General features: G+C 36.9%; 1 protein-coding gene across 1 annotated transcript in view; it reads left to right on the top strand.

Annotated features, from left to right (window-relative positions):
- LOC118440970 (kin of IRRE-like protein 1) overlaps nt 1–19,283 on the top strand; it is a 282,991-nt gene that overhangs the window by 239,988 nt on the left and 23,720 nt on the right. The window contains exons 8-9 of the mRNA XM_035864751.2: nt 2,000–2,144; nt 5,828–5,958. Coding sequence (XP_035720644.1) covers nt 2,000–2,144; nt 5,828–5,958 — 276 coding nt within the window. The remainder of the gene's footprint in view (nt 1–1,999; nt 2,145–5,827; nt 5,959–19,283) is intronic.

The raw sequence follows: 19,283 nt of genomic DNA, 5'->3' as shown, positions 1-19,283 counted from the left end.
AGGCAAAACCGTCGAGTTAAGGACGAAGATCTCGACTTTCGGCGTCACTTTTAACTCCTGACCCGTCTCTCTTTCTATCTTTTTATTTCTGTTTTCTTCTTTACTCTTCTTGATTACGAAAACATAGTAAAAAACTGATAGCGGTTCGCTGATGTCTCGAGTATATTACGAAATGTTAAAAAATTTCGAAAATTACAGACACAAATAGACTTTTTAAGTATTTCTAATTAAACGTTACTTCCGGTACCGCTGTCATAAAGGAGTCGTCGTACATTTACTAACTCGACTTTTCCACGATTCACTTCACAAAGAGTCGTTTGTGTTTTAATGAGAATTCTCCTTACTAAAGTTACATCGAATTCACGATAAACTTTCTACGAAAGTGTATTTATTCGTAGAGAAAATATCTCAAAGAATTTGAGATTGTTCTGAACTATCTCAAGAAATCTTTCGTCTTCTCTTTGATAGAATCATTGGTCTTTCAACGATGTTCCTCCATTCTATAATCATTCGAAAGAAACTCGTTTGACTTCTACTACCAACTGGTGATCGTGAGCTTTGGCTTCTATACAAGTGTTGGAACGTACTTACAAGAGAACGAAGTCCGACACCTTCACTGAGTTCCTTAACAAGATATTCCAGTTGGTAACTGGGACTTCTGCTTCAGCGAAAGCGCATACACATCTTCCGTTAACGCGTATCGTGTACTCAGGCTGTCGCCTGCTATTCCTTCGTTTCTCTTGTCGCACCTCGCGCTCCTTGCAATCCTTAACTCTCCTCTTACATTCAACCACGAAACCACCGTGTTTAAATTTGGTGTACACATTTGCACGACGGAAAGGACTCGACGGATAGATAGATATCAAGAGATAGAGAGAAATTTATCGAGTCTCACGACACGAATTGTACAATTAATTTTGTTTGTTCTCGTCTACTATCTATTTAACTATTCTCTTAAATATATAGTACGAATTATTTTATTATTTTCTTTATTTGTTTTACGAAAAATCAACTTGCTAGTAATACAGATTACATGATATAATTATGTTAATTACATGTACAGGAGAGAATCGATAAATGAATATTAAGTTAGAGGCAAAGGAGGGAAATAGAGCAAATGCAATATCCTAGTAAATGAGTTCATCGAAGTACAAAAAAAAAAAAAGAAAAAAAAAAATTTTAATGGAAACTCCAAATCCGTACATAAGGTTCATATTCTGGTTAATGGTGCGTTAGCCGCATAAGAGGTTATATGTATCGTAACGTGGAAAAGCATTTTACGTCTGGTAAGCTTTTGTGGTATAAGAAAATATACCTTAAAACTGCAAGCAATTTTTAATACTATTTAACAGTTTATAGATATATAAAAATAATATTACTTGCAGTTCCCTCCGATTACAATGGATCTCATATAGAACATGCTCATAATCGAATGGGTGACCTCAATTTAAATGCAATGAATTCGATCCACAAATACACTTAAATTTTTTTTATCGAGTATTATACGTGAGAAGGCAATATAATGGATGCATAGATTATTGAAGTAATGGCCAATTATAAAAATTCATAATAACGTTAACATCATTGAAAGTTGTTATAAGTTTAATAAATTCGATAATACGTAAAGATATAGTTAAGATATCGATAAGATAATCATTGAATCATTTTAAGTAATTAATATACTTACATAGAATGCAACAGAAATAAATTCATACCTTCATCAATTTTGTACAATTTAAATTTCACTTTTTGATTTTTCCCCGATAAATAATCATTAAGGAAATTGAAAAATTCAAAGATAACGCCATAACAATAAATTGTATATGCATTATCCGATAATATTTAATTCCATTAATTTATAAAACTTTTTCAATGTTAAGCCAATCTAAAACTCGATAATATTTAATATTTAATATACTTAATATATCTAGGATATCATTTCTCTGTCATATTAATAATCACGTAATAATTTCTTTCACTGCATTTGTATATTTTATAGGAAGAGAGGAGCGAAAATCGTACGTTGAGCCTGGTGGAATTCGAACCAGGTGTGGAAGATCATGGAAAATCAATAACCTGCAGGGCAGAAAATCCAAATGTGACAGGACTCTTTCTTGAAAAGTCATGGAAGATTGACGTTGTATGTAAGTATACGATATTAAAGAAAAAAAAAAAATTGCTGGAGTTAAGACAAAGAGGAAAAAGTAATAAAATAAATCAAATTTTACTATCAAATTCTATAAAATAATAAAACTAATAATATCATAATAATATTAAAATAATAATAATATTAAATAAAGAGAAAACAATATGTTTGACGACGCATAAGTCGTTCAACGTACTCAAATCAAAAATATTTATTAGTTAACCATTTTAAAAATGGTGCCTATTTTGATATCGATTATTATGACAAATTTTCGAGTCAAATTATATGAAATAACACGCGGAACGTCGTAAAAACGTAATTTTCAACACGTACGACATGTTACACCTTGAAAGATATTATTGGTCCATGCGAACATCGTAAAAAAAAAAAGAAAAGAAAAGGAAAGGAAAGGAATGGAAAGGAAAGAAAAGGAAAGAAAAGAAAAGAGAAGAACAGAAACGGGAATCAGCCATTTTCTCATCGGCAATCTCATCCTCATTCGCAACGCGTCACCGAACCGACCGATTTTACGAGCTTCTTTATTTCATGCGTCGTGCGAGCGCGCGCGCGCGCGTGCGACAGCGCTACTTTTATTGCACCAATAAAAGGATCTGCGCGAGATTTCTCGCGAGCTACAGCAGAAATTTCAGCGAAGAACCAGCACCCTCCACCTTTCAGTCTTATATATAGCGTTTCCTTAACGCGAGAACCTACTCTATTCCCTTGCGATCTCTCGGTGAAATGTCGTAAAAAGAAACGAGAAAGAAAAGGAAACCAAAAAAGATGGGAGATCTCTCAACGAGGGTGACTCGTAAAGTGAAAGGAACCTGTCTATGAATTCGGACGTTCTGATTGATCTACGAGCGACAACTCCATTTCTTTCGTCTTCAATTCCTCCTCTGATCCCTCCCCGTCATCTTATCCTCTCATGCTTCTTCGTAATCCTTGCCGAAGCTCCCTTTATGACGTTCCGATTTTGGCTTGATTTTAGAGGCTTGTTACGTAAGAATGGCGATCGGTAACCGATTCGATTGTGAGCTCTCGACAGAACCGCCTGACGATTTATTTTTACGAGTCCGACGATTTTCTGAAAAACCGATCTATTCGTACGCAAGATACGCGATGGATCAACACGCTCGTTCACATTTTGTTCAACTTTTTTTTTTTTCCATGCATAATTAACTCGACTATTTGTCGCGACTGTGAACAAATACGACTTGGCAAATGAAAAGAGAGAAAAAAAAAAAAAAAAAAAAAAGAAACAAACGAAAAAAAGGCCTTTATTCCTTTCTCTCCTTTTTTCATTTTCATCTTTGAGCGAGTTTATTTCAAATCAAAAATGTTGACGAATGTGTAGATGAATGGATCCTACAATGAAGAGATGGAGAATATCGATGAGAGTACGAGTACAGCCTGTCGACGCGTTCTCTTTGATCTACCGACGACAACTCTATTTTTTTCGATCCCGTTTTGGAAACTCAACTATGTGCATATACCTCCACCTCTTCCTCCTCCTCCTGTCCGCCTCTTCCTCCTCCCCCTTCGTGACGCCTCTTCAGCGTAATCTTTCGGTCTGGATCCCATGTTGATCTCTCGATCACTTATTATACACGAATGACAGCTCATTGGTCGATCGTACCGTTCGAAATGGCAAAGGCTCGACTACACAAAAAGAGAGACAGAGAGACAAAACGAACGTCGAGTCCTTTTTTTACGAGGACCTTTTTATTTATCATAGCAACGCGCTATGTACCTACTATGTAGGTCCGCTCGCGATACATACCGGGTGGCAGCCGTTCCACGTATATCCTCGTTGGACGCACGTCGATCCCATTCCTACTTCTACATGGAGGTCAAATTTATCACACGACTACGCTCATCCGACCTCGTAAACTTTACGTTCCGACTTGTCGAGAGTTATGGCGAGCCTAGCGATGAATATTGAAATGAAGACAGACGTCGGAGAGGAGCAAGGACATGAAAAGAATAATGGCCGTACTCTCCTTCGTGTCAACATTGTTGAGAAAAATTTCGATCGATCTTCAAACTCCTTCTATCCTATCGATTCCTCTCTATCCAATGTAATTCTGAAATTAATATTTTATCATTGAAAAAAGATTCGTAACACCTACTGTCGTATTGCTTTTAATCACTTTTTATGTACTCACTGCGCTCCAATAATACTTGCATTTTTTTGTCAGTTGCATGGTCGAAAAGATAAGCGAAAGAAGAAAAGAAAGGGAACAAAAGACACTGGTCGTGATCTGTGAGCCGAAGAAAAGATATCTACAAGAAGAAGAAAATGACGTTACGTCACGTTTTCAATTACGTTCGCTGTCCCAAAGCATCCCTCAAATTATACTCGCACGAAAAGTCATTCGGCTTTTCTTCGCCGATGTCGTCGTTCTCGTTTTCGTCCTCATTGCCGTCCTTGTTGTTGTCCTCGTTGTCATCCTAGTCGCTCAATTCGCAAAGAACGTTCAGAATGAGAAAAGAACAGGACGGAAGAATTTATTGTGAGTCTGGGCAAAAATCTTGACGAAAAAAGGAAAAGTTCGAAACGAATGGCGTATCCAAGAAAATTACCGAAGAGAGCGTCCGCTATGTTTGTCGAGCCAGAGAACGGAAACGAGAAAGAAAGAGAAAGAAATGGAGAGTATAGCTGACGTGATCAAGCTAATTAATACTATCTAAAAGGAGTAGATGCCTGTAGAAAAGATAAGAAATGACGTAGCAAAGGGAAAACAAAGAAAATTTATCGAGATACAGTGTAAGATCTTGTAAAGAAACCAGAGAAAAAAACTGTAAAACAGACACTGAATAAGACACAACATCATTAAAGTAATGAACTCTTTAAATAGAAGATACAAGGAGTAACGAAAGAAGAGAATAGAGTCTATTTTTTCTCGTATACTCTAAAAGAATTAAATGAAATGAAAAGACTTGAAAAAAGGAGAAAACATTTACTATCACTTTCAAAGTATTCTTTACTTAACCATCTTAAAATATAAATATAATAATATAATAAATCGTAATATCCATTAATATAAATATAGAAATAATATATCATTGAAATAAATAGATAATATCTATCAATCACTTTTTCATTCTTCTTATTTATATAAAATTAGAATAATTCGCAAAAGTGATGGAGGATTGCGAAAACAGCAAACGACGACGACATTTCCTATCGAAAAGAAGGATAGACAGGTCGCACCCGTTCTACAGGACGAAGAGGACGAACGTGCCCCTTAAGCTGATATCAGGTTGATGAAATTCTACGAGGGCGGAGTCCGCCCAAACGATAAAACGTATCTAAGCCCTTCATCCTATTCCCTCGCTATGAGGAAAAATAGTAGAAGACAGGCAAGAGGAACACTCCATTTCCTACGTGTCCCATAACAGAAGTTCGAGGGTGTTGCCTGTCATGACTAGTCGTATGGCTATTACTAATTTTCTTCCAACCTATCCGCGCGTTTCTCTATTTTGTTCATTTTCATTCTCTCTAGCGAATGAGCAACTATTTCTCGTGTCTTCATTTCTAAATATATAAATACTTAATTGCATAAAAATATTTCTATCAACGATCTTTTCTTATAATACTTTTACTTTTTCCTGAAATAAATAAAATAAATTATTTTACAATGAAATGATGAATGTGTATTTTCTTTATCTTTACAGATCCTCCGATCGTTTCATTAAATCTCGGATCAACCCTTAGTCCGGAGGATATTAAAGAAGGCGACGACGTTTATTTCGAGTGTCACATTAGAGCCAATCCATCCTGGTCAAAGTTAACATGGATACACGACGTAAGAGACATCTATTATAAATCTTCCATTTTTTTCATCGTTAGATTCAAAGCGTAAACATTTTGTTTGATCTTTCGAATTTAATAATTTACACACGATTCCGTCTTTTTTATTTGTTATAAAACTTTTCAAAGTTTATTCACGTATCGATTGTATTTTTATCCAAGCGTAATACGGAAATGCGAGAAAAAGGTGAATCCGACATAACAAAAATGAAGCAGCATATCCGGATCGTCGGAATGTTCGGAACGTCGATAAATTTTATTTCTCCGTTTTTAAAAAAAAAATAAAAAACAACCGTGTCCATTAATCTCGTCAATTTTTACAAGAAACACAAAGTACGAACGATCCAAATCGGATAATCTTTTGACAACGAATTGGTCTAATTTATCTTCGAAAAAACATTTATTAGAGGGTTGCATCGACCTATACGTTTCACGAAATAATATATCGCATTCTTTACGTCGCGACGCACCAGATTTTAACATCCACTGGAAAAACGGTAAATACTTTTCTCGATCTATTTCCTTTTTAAATCTAACGAATCGATCGAAACTATATTCCGAATTGTTTTCGACCATTTGTGAAAAGCTTGACAATCGTAAATAAATTGTAAAACTTTCCGTTATGAGTATATGTAAGAGGTAAGATTAGTGCATTCAAAAATGAAAAAGGAAATGATAGATCTTATAAAATCCATAATACGTTAGATCTATCGATCGATCTGCTATTTTACAAAAATCTAAATCGCGACATTTTCCTCTGATATGAATTTCAACGAATGATCTTGAAAAACAAGTTACCGTAAAACAATTAAATATCCATAACATAACGATTGCAATGTACGCAACGTCAAACTATTTAAAATATTACCAATACACTTACTATTTTAATTCTAATCATTATTTTTTTTATAATTGATTTATTCATCCGATAATCGTGGCTAATTTTATAATGTCCTAATTTCTTAAGTACTTCAATGCAATTCCGTCGCTAGTACGGAAAAAGAAGAGAACGAGATCCTCGTGGGATTTCTATGAAGAGACTCATTTCAAACTTTCCTTTACGTTAATTATAGAAATTATAATCTATTTCGATTGGTACTTATAATTAGCAGCAAATATAATAGATAGGATCGCATTCTTATAATATCGTTAGTAACAATTAAAGAAAATCTCTCATAGAATGCAAATTCCAAGCCATCAAGAACAAATTTTCCCTATCTATTTCTCTCCCTCTCTCTCTCTCTCTCTCTCTCTCTCTCTCTCTCTAACACGTACGAGTACGCTTACTCGTATCTTTCCTGAATTTTAATCGCTTTGATCGAATCGCACATCGAAACGCGGCGCATAACACTAAACGTTAATTTCGATCGTTTTATTGCATCGCGAGAAACCATAACGAAAATTCTACGTGAGATCCGATTTTCTGAGATTTCTGAATATTTAAATGTATCATAAAATTTCATGGGTATACTCTTCGATAACTTTCCCTGGTACTTCAGATATTACTTCTGTTTACAAAAATAAATGTAAAACGCAAAGCTACGTAATCTCGTATGTACGTAGCAATCGTAGCCTTTACGAGATTTTCAAGAAGAGATGGAATATATTTCAATATTGAGAAAGAGATGGTTCTAGTAGTTACAAATAATAGATATTAACATAAAGTAAACGTACGATCGAGAAGTTCAATACGGGAGTTGAATAATCCAAATAATAAAAAGAGAAAATCTTTTAACCGATCTCTCTTTTTTGCGCTCCAAAAGACCTTTACTTAACTTAAACCCGTCGGAATGATAACGATAAATCAAGAGCAGCATAATCGTCTCGATTCTCACGGCTACGACTTCCGTTTCCAAGGTTTCGTTTTAACTCGGAGTGCATTATCGTCCCTCTTCTTCCTAGCGCTGGAAGTCATGTCCTACGTACTTCTCTCTTTCTCTTTTCTCTTTTACTCCTCCTTTCCATACTCTAGGCGACCTTTCGTTGGATATGCGTCGTAGCTTGCGAAGGATGCAGAAAACGGGCTAACGGTGAGCGGGTAGCAGCTGCTACTGCGTAAGAGATTTCCGTCGAAATTGCATCTTAAAAATATGATCCGACTTCATTCTGTAGGAGCACCCGGCTGCCGTAATCCCGTTACCCTTCTACCTCCTCCCCCCTTCTCTCACCCTTTCTCTCACTCTCTTCCTCTATCTATCTATCTATCTATCTATCTATCTATCTATCTCTTACCTTTATCATCTATGGTGCATTCGAGCTACCATCAGGCCAGAATCCCTTGCTCCTTCTCTCTCTCTCTCTCTCTCTCTCTCTCTCTCTCTCTCTCTCTCTCTCTCTCTCTGTCGTTGGACGACTTTTCTTCGCATCGCTTCGCTCTCTTACACGAAGGATTCTACCTCAAACTTTCTCGACCTCGATTTATGCTTAAACCGTAAAACCAGTTCGTAAAACTGATGCGAGTAAACCGACGCGATCAACACGAATGGAAACGATCTACGAATCAAACACGTCGTATCTAAGCAAAACGAATTTCCTCGTTTTTGTCGTTTTATGATTCTCTCATTCAATGTATTTCTTCAACATCCAAAACATCATCCCGTGAATAATCACAATAAACGTTTCACAAATCATTAATATTGTTTCTGAATTGAAAAAAAAAAAAACAAATACCTTGACGATCGCAATAATTATATTCGAAACGTTAATTCTGGAGTCATCGTTGTTCATAGAAAGAGATTAGTATTATTTGTAAACTGGTGTGTTCTTCATAAAACATCGGCATTATCGGAAAACGATATCAATGATGTCTATAGACTATCAAATTTGCACCATTTTAGAATAACGTGTATACGCAACATTGACCCTTTGTCACGCGAATATAATTACTTTAACGTTAAAAAGCGTAGACCGATAAAGGAAAGCGAGCGACGTTTGTACGCGGCTTTGTATACGTATATAATATGATATAAAAAAGACAAATTGCAGGTGATTCCGATTGAAAGTATGATACCTGCGAGAGTTAGTACGTACAAATACGAAAATGAATTTTAGCTACGATAGAGAAAATTGATTCGTTATCAAATTATTACTGTACCAATGGCAATTTCGCGAGTGTCCTCGGTAACTAACAATTCTCCAAAATTAATTTAGGACCTATAATGTTACGAAGCTAGCTATAATTTGTAGTTCGATCGATATACATACAGTAGAAAGAAAAGAGAGAGAGAGAAAGAGAGAGAGAGAGAGAGAGAGAGAGAGAGAGAGAAAGAGAAGGAGATCGAGTGAACAACAGCGAACCAAATATTTCCAATACTCTGAATGATAAAAGCAATACTATTGATCATTGTCGATCCTTCATTATTATACCCAATCGCGATTGAACTATTCAAATAATACACTTTGTTCTGTTTAAGTGAATCAGGAAAGGCATCGATTCATTTTTTACCCGATAATGAAGGACGATCGAAAAATACTATCGGCTGTCGCATTTGGACTTTTCAAACCCTAGATGTACTTTCCTCTTCCTACCGTACGATCGCTTTATCCATTTTCTCGCTTCACCGAATTTTCCATTACTTTTTTCCAAGTATAACGAGTTAAATGTCGTCATCCTAAGGAACGTTTCTCTCTTTAACGGTATATTTCGAAGCGCGCGACGAATCATTATAAAAACGTCGTCGACTATTCGTAGCGATAATAGCCCTTTGAGAGCCGATCGTAAAGGGGAAAGAATCGAGAGCGAGGACGAACGGTCGAGTAGACAAGAGAAAAAAAAAGGGGGTAGGGTTGGGGGGAAAGGGAAGGAGGAGGGAAGGGGGACGGGAGGGAGGGAGGGAGGGAGGGAGAGAAAAAAAGAGAAGAAACGGAGTTGAAAAAGAAAATGGGATCTAAGAAGGACGGAGTAGCACGTTGGATGGAGAAAAGAGATGCGGAAAAATAGCTATGGAAGGACAAAAAGAAGATACGTTCGTTGGGTGCTATAATGGAGTGCAGTGATTAAGCTGGCCCTAGCATCGACGAGGACAATAGAAAAGTCTTGTAACCGGGTGAAGCATGGACGAGCCAATCGGGGAAGTAGTTCAGAGGGAGGGCGCGTTAGTTGAAAGGATTCTCTTTACTCTTCATCTTTCTTCGCAAAGTAGATTGAACGAACGGCAAGACTTTACCAACCGGCACGACGGAAGGATTCTATTAATGTCGTCGTCGCGTGTCCGAACGCGAAGGCGAACGATCCTCTTTCCCCCTCTCCCCCCCTCCCCTCTCCCGCACTCACCCCTTTCGACCATTTTATCTTCTCGCTCGACAAGTTCCTCTCTCTTTCGCTAAGCTTGCCACGCGATCGTGCGACGAATTTATTTGAGAAATTATACGAATGCCTTAGTTGACGCTCGTAATCCGAAACGTAAAACGAATAACCTCTCCGGGGAATTATAAAGGACGAAATATTTTTCTACAACGCTGCTTCTCAAAGTCTTGTCCTCGCGAGAAACTTTATCGTAGTTTCTCGCTAAAAAATAAATCCCAGGCACGTCGTAGCGTGAAAAAAACTTTTCCAAGAGGCAACTTCTACACCGACCAACCATACCCCAAACTTTACCCACCCAACGACAACCAACCCTCTCACGCTCTCGCAAACTGTTGCTCTGAAAATTAACTGCTAAATTATAAGCGCGAATTTATAACGATGCGACTTAGTGGCTTTCCTGAAAAGCAAAATCTCTTAAAACGACCGATCCAAATCTCTTCTATTCTTGTTCGTCATCGTCTTACAATCGGATTACCTCCTTACCGGCTGATCTCTTCATCGTGATTCCTTCGACGAGCTTGTTCCAATTTATTTTCTTTTCGATGAACGAAAGAAAAGAGAAAAGGATCGTTAAAAGGTTCGAAAAGCTACTGTTGCGCTTATTGGCTTTCGCAATATTACAACCAATATTACAACCAATATGTTTTAACGAGCGTAAATATTTCTGATGTTTCTTCAAGTAGTAGTAACATAATATAAAATGCTAGTTTTATGTTACATTAAAATGTTGAAACGTAAGAATCTAAAGAATAGGAATCGTTTACGCATTTCAACTTACAATTATTCCCTTCTACGAATATTATCCCAAAGAAAGGAAAAGTTTGAAATCTAAAATCGAAACGATTCTCTATTTGTTTCTTTGAAATCGACGTTATTGCTTTCGCAAATCGATTGATTGTTAATAGTGCATAGCGATGGTAATGGGTTTCGTACAATGAATCGGCCGAGTGCATTTCCTTCTCACGCGAGATTCAATCCGACAAGTTCGGTTCTTAATGCGAAATGGAGTTTAAGACGCGGGTTTAGAAGGGAGGGGGTGAGTAGTATAGCGCCGCCGGATTCGACAGACCGTACATCAATCAATTTCACTCCCGACTCGATCGGGGCGCCGTTCTGGAATTCCGGATCCAGTTAAGGCGGCTTCCTCGAGGCAAGTCACGAAGAACGTTTCGTTTTCGTTAGATTTCGATCTTGAATTTTCGTTAAAAGATTAGACGATTTTGCTAGAACGGAAACGCTAATATGTCTTTTATGGTCAATCGTCATCCTTAAACTACTCCTACGATTTCTTTTCAAATCAAAGATCTTACATTTATCATGAATGTTAAACGATTAGCCAAGATTTTCTATCCTTGATAGAAGGATACAAATAACAAGAAACGTTAAATAAAATTGTATATCTCCTATGAAACAATCTGTTTTCCAAACAAATCACCTAGTCGGAACATTGATCACATTTCTCTCTATGTCAGCCCATGTCCATGTACTAAATTTCTCTCCTACGGATCTTCGAGAGTTATCATTGATTGAATAAATTAATACGTTGTAGTAATTGCAACTCTAACTTTGTTACCCTTGCAGAAGGGAATTAACTCCTATCCGTGAGATTTCAATATACAGAACTTAAACCCTCCCTGGAGAACATTAGAAGCTAACACTCGGACTTGCTCAAGCTTATTAAAATCACGTAGATTTGATTCATTAACATTAATTTATATATTTTATGAATATTGGATTTAATTACGTGTAATCTTGAGTTTTATATAAATCGGTCTATTTTACCTTGAGCGTATATTTCTTGATAATAAATTGTTTTGACTTTTAATAAAGATTTAGATTATTTTTCTTTAACCTTAATTAAATACTACGATCTAGTCAAATGCGAAATAATTATAAAGAACGTTCGTTTCTACGAAAACACGTCGAAGACATTCAATGTCTTCAATTGATCTCGTCTGATCATTCTTGACGCAAAATGAAATATCAAATTTAATAACATTTACACACGAGAAACGTAGCTTTTGCCAACGAAAATGCAGAAAAGAGAAAATATACCTGCCATTCTTCTCTTCACTCTGTTTCTCATGAACAATAAGAGAAAAAAAAAGAGAACTAAAAGGAAGAAAGAAGGAGCAACTCTCCATCCAAGCCTCCAAGCTTTACCTTATAATTCCATATTCTAAGATGCAATACATCATTCGTTTCTTAGCGCCAGACGGTCTTACTCTTCACCGCAACAGAGAAACATAAACCTCCAAATGATTCAATATTTTACGTCGTCCACGGCGCGCTAGACGGTGCGTTACATGCCAACGACGATGAAGGATATCTCACTTGGTCCAAATGACGCGAACACGAGATACACGCTAGGTTCTTCGTACCCGTTTGTTTTACCAATGATTATCAACTATATTCTTTCTTTTCCTTTCGTGAAATTTTTTTTTTCTTTTTTTTTTTTTTTTTTTTTTTTTTTTTTTTTTCTTTACAAAGATAAAATAAAAAATGTCTTATTAAAAGATATAACTTTTTTACGATAAAATTGATTAAATCAATTTCAACCGTATACGATCTGAATTCATGATTAATTCCAACTGGTGTGCATTTGCGATAAGGAAGGCTAGCTTGCATCTTTAAAAGTATTTTTCTCTCTTCCTCGAAGAAAATCGTCAGAAACGATAAATTTTACGTTAGTAGCCAAGTGGCAAAGCACGTTTGCGACACGTCCGGTGTAAAGTGAGAAAACGAAAGAGCAGCGGGAAAAGGCAGAAACAAAAGAAAGTGAACGCCGAGAAGAAGAGGAAAAGAGGAACGCGAGGAGGAAAGAGAGAGAGAGAGAGAGAGAGAGAGAGAGAGAAAGAGAGTTAAAAGAGAGAAGGTCGGAGAACATAGCGAACTAGAGAACAACCTACTCGAGCAGCATGCTATCTACCTCGACTCTTTAAAGCTAGGCGCTTTCGAGTTCTTCTCTTCTGAGTCTCGAGTACGCCACGACGCCCGTCACATTCACATACACGTGAATATATACAAACGCATATGAACTTGTGCTCATACATACCATACGTATACACATATGGACGTTTCATGCCGAGTCCCACGCTCGACACGATTCGTTTAACAGCACAGCATATGTGGCTTGCGAACCTCCGAGATACGAGTTTCATGAGAAGAAGAATAGCGAAAAGTATGAGATTACGAATGTAGAACATTCGAAATGAGAGAAAAAAGAAAAAAGAAAGATAAAGAGAGAAAGGAGAAAAAGGAGAAAGAAGAGGAGGAGGAAGAGGAGGAGAAGGAGGAGGAAGAGGAGGAGGAGGAGAAGGAGGAGCAGAAAGAGATGATGTGAGATTTTAAATTAGGTAGATTCTCTTATTTCGCATAATCATTATACTTTTTTCTTGACATAAAGATCCTTCTTTGAGCGTTATATGATTTTAAAAGGGATCGTTGATATTAACCTAAATGATATTTTTTTCATTAAAATGTACCCTTTTCTATCAATAAAATACAAATGTTTAATAATTTTCAACAAATATAGATACATTTGTAATTTGATTTCAATAAATTAATTATCTCTCATTCGATAACAATCATTACATTATTTTTCCTACTAAATTCGTAAATATAGCAAACATCATACATTTCATATGTATGATACATCTGAATCTCTTCGCATGATATATCTTTGAATCAACGAAACTATTTCATTTCCAATATCTCTATTTTATTTAAACAATTTCATCGTCACAGATCTGAATACGCTAACAACGTCATTTATCCCAGACATTCTACGAAGTTTGAAAAACAAGGAATAAAGAAAAATTTGATGATAATGTGATAATAGATAAATTTCGAAATTTTTAAGCCTCAAAATACTTCTATACTGTTTATAAGATAAATATAAAACGAAATATTTTACAGCAACAGGAGAATATTGTTGAGAGCAGAATATTCCGCGGGTGATGATAAGTGAACATAGTCGCCAGCGAAATATTCCGCGGCTGGTGATAATTGACAATCGTGATGTGCGGATTATTCCGCTTACGGATGCAAATGGGTTAACGCGTTGAATGCGGTTTGGTTCTATCTTTTATATTTCCTTTTTCCCAAGTCGATCTTTTGAGAGAAAATTGGTATTTCGAGTAGACGTAATAAGGACAGACCGTCCGAGGTCGTCAAAGATTATCGAGCGAGAAATGAAGTAGGCTAGTCGAGAACCACCGGACTATGGTGAAGTCAATGACCGTTTGTCGACGGAGAAAGAGCGGAATAAAAAGGTTTCTACTACCTTTGAAGAGAGGAAAATCCTTGAAAGAAGAAAGAAGAAAAGGAAGGAAGGAAGGAAGGAAGGAAGGAAGGAAGGAAGGAAAGAGGAAGGAAGGAAGGAAGAAGTCATAGCCGCGACTTGTTGGCAATTTTTCAAGGAATCACTGCGCCGTCTGACCAGATTGAACGCCCCAGGCTCTTTTCTTTCCTTCTTCCTCTTCTTCCCTTTCTACCTCCATCGCTTTTTTCCTCTCATCTGGCTACCGGAAAGGACCGACCTGGAAGAAGGTCCTTCGACCACGTCGAATTCTCGAGGAAGAATGTTAGCATCCGAGCGTGCTCTTGGCCGGAAGGCATCTCCCGCGGTGCCAGTGCCAGTAGGAAATCCGTCGAAGATCGAAAATAGGAAAAGAAATTCGGTGGATCGACTATTTGGAATTGGACTAAAGATCGGTACGTCTAAAGACGAGATTGAATGGGCAAGGTATTCGTACGTTTTGCGCCCTTCGAACGAAAACGTGCCGAATTTAAGAGATTCCACTACGTCAGTCGATCGATTTCTCATCGATATAATCTTCTTTCGGTTAAACCGAGCCGAGAAAAAAGATCTCACGGTCTTCGGGTCCAAGAAAATGCTTTTCTTTTTTTCAAAACGATCAAAGTTTTTCTTTCTTCTCTTTTTTCTTTTTGTTTTCTTCTTTTATTTTTTTTTTTCTTCTTTTAAAGCACACAATCGTACGAAATGATGTTCAATTTGTTGTCAGATTAAAAAGTATTAGTACTGGGGAAGGCTTATATACACAAAGAGGACGATGGTTAACAGCTAGTTTATACAACGGCAATGTTCGAGACAATGCATGGGGCCATTGTAGAATGGTCGTTCTATACACCGTGTACCGCGAATAATTCCACCCTTATTCCAAACCCAGAATATTCTCAAAATGGAGCTCTGTGCTTTCGGGCTCCGTTCCAAACGTTCTTTTTCCTACGGCTTTGCGTCACGCATACCAGATCGTTCTACTTGTTCGCGATTGCCTCGTCAACTTCAAAAGCAAACATTTACGAGCGCCTTGCGTTTCATACGCAAACGAATTCGATTCGAGACGTGACCCGCATACATCGTTCGTACTTCTTTCAGTCCTACGTTTACCAACGATGTTCTTTTTGCCAAGATAAAGCTGAAGAGAGAACAATCGCTACGAGTTGTCACGGATAAAAGACGAGACGAGACGAGGAGAGATAAACAAAGTTAGCCAGCGATTTTGATCGCTTTACTCGAGTGATACGATTAGAAGCCGCTTGGCGATAGATCCAACGAGAGGATAATAGAGAGAGAGAGAGAGAGAGAGAGAGAGAGAGAGAGAGAGAGAGAAAGAGAGAGAGAGAGAGAGAGAGAGAGAAGGGCGTTTCCGTGTATCCGTACTTCGTGAATGGATACGACCGAGAAGTTAGTCGATCCCCATTTACGGCGCAAACCTCATGAAACCTAATTATATTGTAGAAGATGAAGCTCTCGCCGTTCCTCTAACCCTGAAACTAAACGATCAAAGGGATCACGTTGCTTTCGACAAAACTAAATAAGGAAATTAAATTAATAACATTAAACTAGTCTCCCGCATTTCGACATTAAAGAATTATCAATTAGCATTCTGATCACGAAACTTTACTTTCTCAGTTTTCGTTAAATATCCACAAAATAAGATAAAGTGTATTCAATTCTCGTCGGCATATATGCCAAAAAGATGAAATGGCAAAGAAAAAAATAAATAAATAAATGGAATGGAGGGAAAATAAAAGGGAACGGATCGAGTGAATATAGAAGAGAGAAAATTCGAGCGGCGGTTGTATAGTAGCTTTTTCGGAGAATGACTTAGTTGCAAGAAAAGATAAACGAAAGTCGAGAACTGACTATACAAGGCTCGCTACTGCTACTTTCCTTCTACTTTGTCGTAACGGCAAAGAAAACCTTAGACGTGGATAAAGAAAACTAAGAGGAAAAGAGAATGAAAGAGAGAGAGAGAGAGAGAAAAAGAAAGAGAGAGACAAAGAGGATGAGAGATCTTAGAGTCTGACTAACTGGATAGAAAAGGGCCAACAGGAACGAAAGGAAACTTCAAACTTTTGCCTCTCACGATGAAGAAGATAGAAAACGCGAAGGAACGTTAGGTTATCCTCTCTGATGGCGACTCGGTATTCTTCTACGTGGAAAAATGGTTAGCCGTTTTCTAAATGCTGGATGCTCTTCCTTTATAAGACAGCATTGTTCCCGTTAGGCGAGGAACGGAAATCGATGCTACTACGACGCGTAGATAAAAGTCGAACGGAAAAGAGAATCGAAAAGAACGATATCACCACCGCCGATATTGGCTTATCGTTCGAAGTAACAAGAAAAAAGGAAAGAAGAAAGTCTTCCCGGATAGTCTTTCGGTCACGAAAAGTAAAGTAAATAGGAGTACATGCCGCATTAAATTCTGCCATCTTTCCTAACGAGGTATAATACTTAGCGGTTCCTTCCTTAGTTTCATCCCTTTGCTCGCAGGTACGAAGTAAATCGAAGATAAACCCCAGGATTTAACCGAGGCTTAACCTATGCTAAGCGTGCTAACTCTCCTTACCTAGCTGGACCACATGAAACTACGCTTGCATAGATTACAATGTACTTTAATTGAGTTAGCATGTTAATGGCTGAAAACATCTATCCGGCTACTTTCATCTTCGTCGAACATAGAAGGGGTATATGTGGTTTTTTTCTTTTTTTTTTTTTTTTTTTTTTTTGTTTTCTTCTTCCTCTTTAAATTAAAGTTATAAATAATCTTATCCCTTCAGCGTAACAACATCATTTCCGTTATCGATTTTGGTCAGACTCTGGTTCAGAGTGCCCTTAGTCCAGACAAATAATGATTCGTAGTATGGGCTTTATCGTCGGATCAAATAATTAATATAAGTTAATCGAGGAGCGACCGTTAACAAATCGTTTCTTATACATCAGTCTGCCCCCAACAATTATTTCACCGCTCGGATCAATCTTCCGTTTCTTATCCCACTCTTGCGAGATCATTTAATCACTCGCAAGTAATTAAGTACTTTGCCATTAAGAAAATTCTACACGCGAAAATTCACGAAGAAATAGCTCACGTAGCATGGTGAAAATTATTATAAAACAATCGAATGAATTTTCCTTTTTCTTTTTGTTCTGTAATCTCTCTAGGGGAAAAAAAAAAGAAAAAAGAAAAGAAAAAAAGAAAAAAAGGAATGAGAGAAGGAGAAAAGGCGAAAAGAAAGAATCGAAAGAATTGAAAGAAAGAAAGAAAGAGTAGAGAAGAGAAAAAAATTCGAAGGAGTCTCTGCAGTTTCTCTCAACATTCAAATAGCCTCGTTTCAAATCGATTTCGAATTATCTTCGGAGAGCGGATTCCAATGGGACAGAAGAAAGGAAAGTATGCTGGTGTAATGGAGGATACGACTGTAAGGTAAAGAGATATAAGGAGTAAAGAAAAAGAGACGGAAGAGGGTTGTTGAAAAATAAAACAAGAAAAGCTAACCTCTCACCGACTGTACAGAGAAAACGACTTACAGTGAAAGACAGAGAAGGAACTTTCGAATAATGGCTCCTCTCTATCTGTACGTATATCTAGACGTCTATACGATCTGATCTATAACTCAAGGATATTTACATCGTTGCGTCTGACATAACATAGTTCGTCAATGTCTACGATTGATAATGAAAGAAACTTATTGGATAATACCATTTAGAATTTTTATCTATTATTTTATATTCTTTATATCGTAAAGATGATATATATTTTGATTATTCATCTTGAAATATTTTCTTTTCGATATTTATCTCATTTCACCTGCTATTTTTATCTCGAGTTAACAAAGAGAAGAAAATGAAGGAAGGGATCGACATAATCGTACTAAACCATAATGAAATCTCCATCTGCCTTTCCTGCGTCTAGCTTGATTAAACACCAGCCAGTGTTTAATAACGTATACGAGGAAGTACGAATCGACTTCAAATATGTATTTGACCGATACGATCTAGTTATTCAAACACAGGTTACTCTTCCTGTATTTCCGGAAAGGTCAATATTGATACTACGTTTGAAATATCTATTCTGTTAATGCTTCAAAGAGACAATGCGAAAAACGATAAAACAAGGCTTGCCTATCTCGTTCGATAAACCGAGAATATAACAAGAAACGATGAATACCGTCTTTATATTATTTCATTTTTTTAATATTTCAATCAAATTCACTAGATATATCCGTTCGTCCAGTCGATTAAAACGAATAGTACGTGGATAAAGGATAATGAAATCGTCGTTTTTGCTTATGAACTTTTTCGTCAGGCTTTTAATAAAAGGACCGACTATTTTGAATATTGGCTATTCATAGCCCTTCGAAACTGATCCCGTTATATACGCCATTAATTTATTCGTTTAAAATAGAATCTCTGTATAATTGCGTGATAAAATTAAAGAACCATAATCAATATAGAAAAGAAAATAAAGACAATATTCTAGACGGTTAATTAGAAAATTCGAATATGAGTTATCGGAGAATCATGAATATTGTCTGAAACGTTCTTTCGACAACGATCGCGATTAAATGTTAACAACCGAGAAGAAGCACTCTTGTAGTTCTTTGTCCTCTCGTTTGAATATTCTCTATGCTTCTAATTTGAAGTTGGAAAATTTTGAATCAGTCGGAAATAAGGACAATAACGATTAAACATAAATCAATGTGAA

This window comes from Vespa mandarinia, chromosome 6 (assembly GCF_050613455.1).
Source record: "Vespa mandarinia isolate Hongniang chromosome 6, ASM5061345v1, whole genome shotgun sequence".
Lineage (NCBI taxonomy): Eukaryota > Metazoa > Arthropoda > Insecta > Hymenoptera > Vespidae > Vespa > Vespa mandarinia.
Note: the sequence above shows the minus strand (reverse complement) of the source record. Positions and strands in the feature narration are given on the sequence as shown.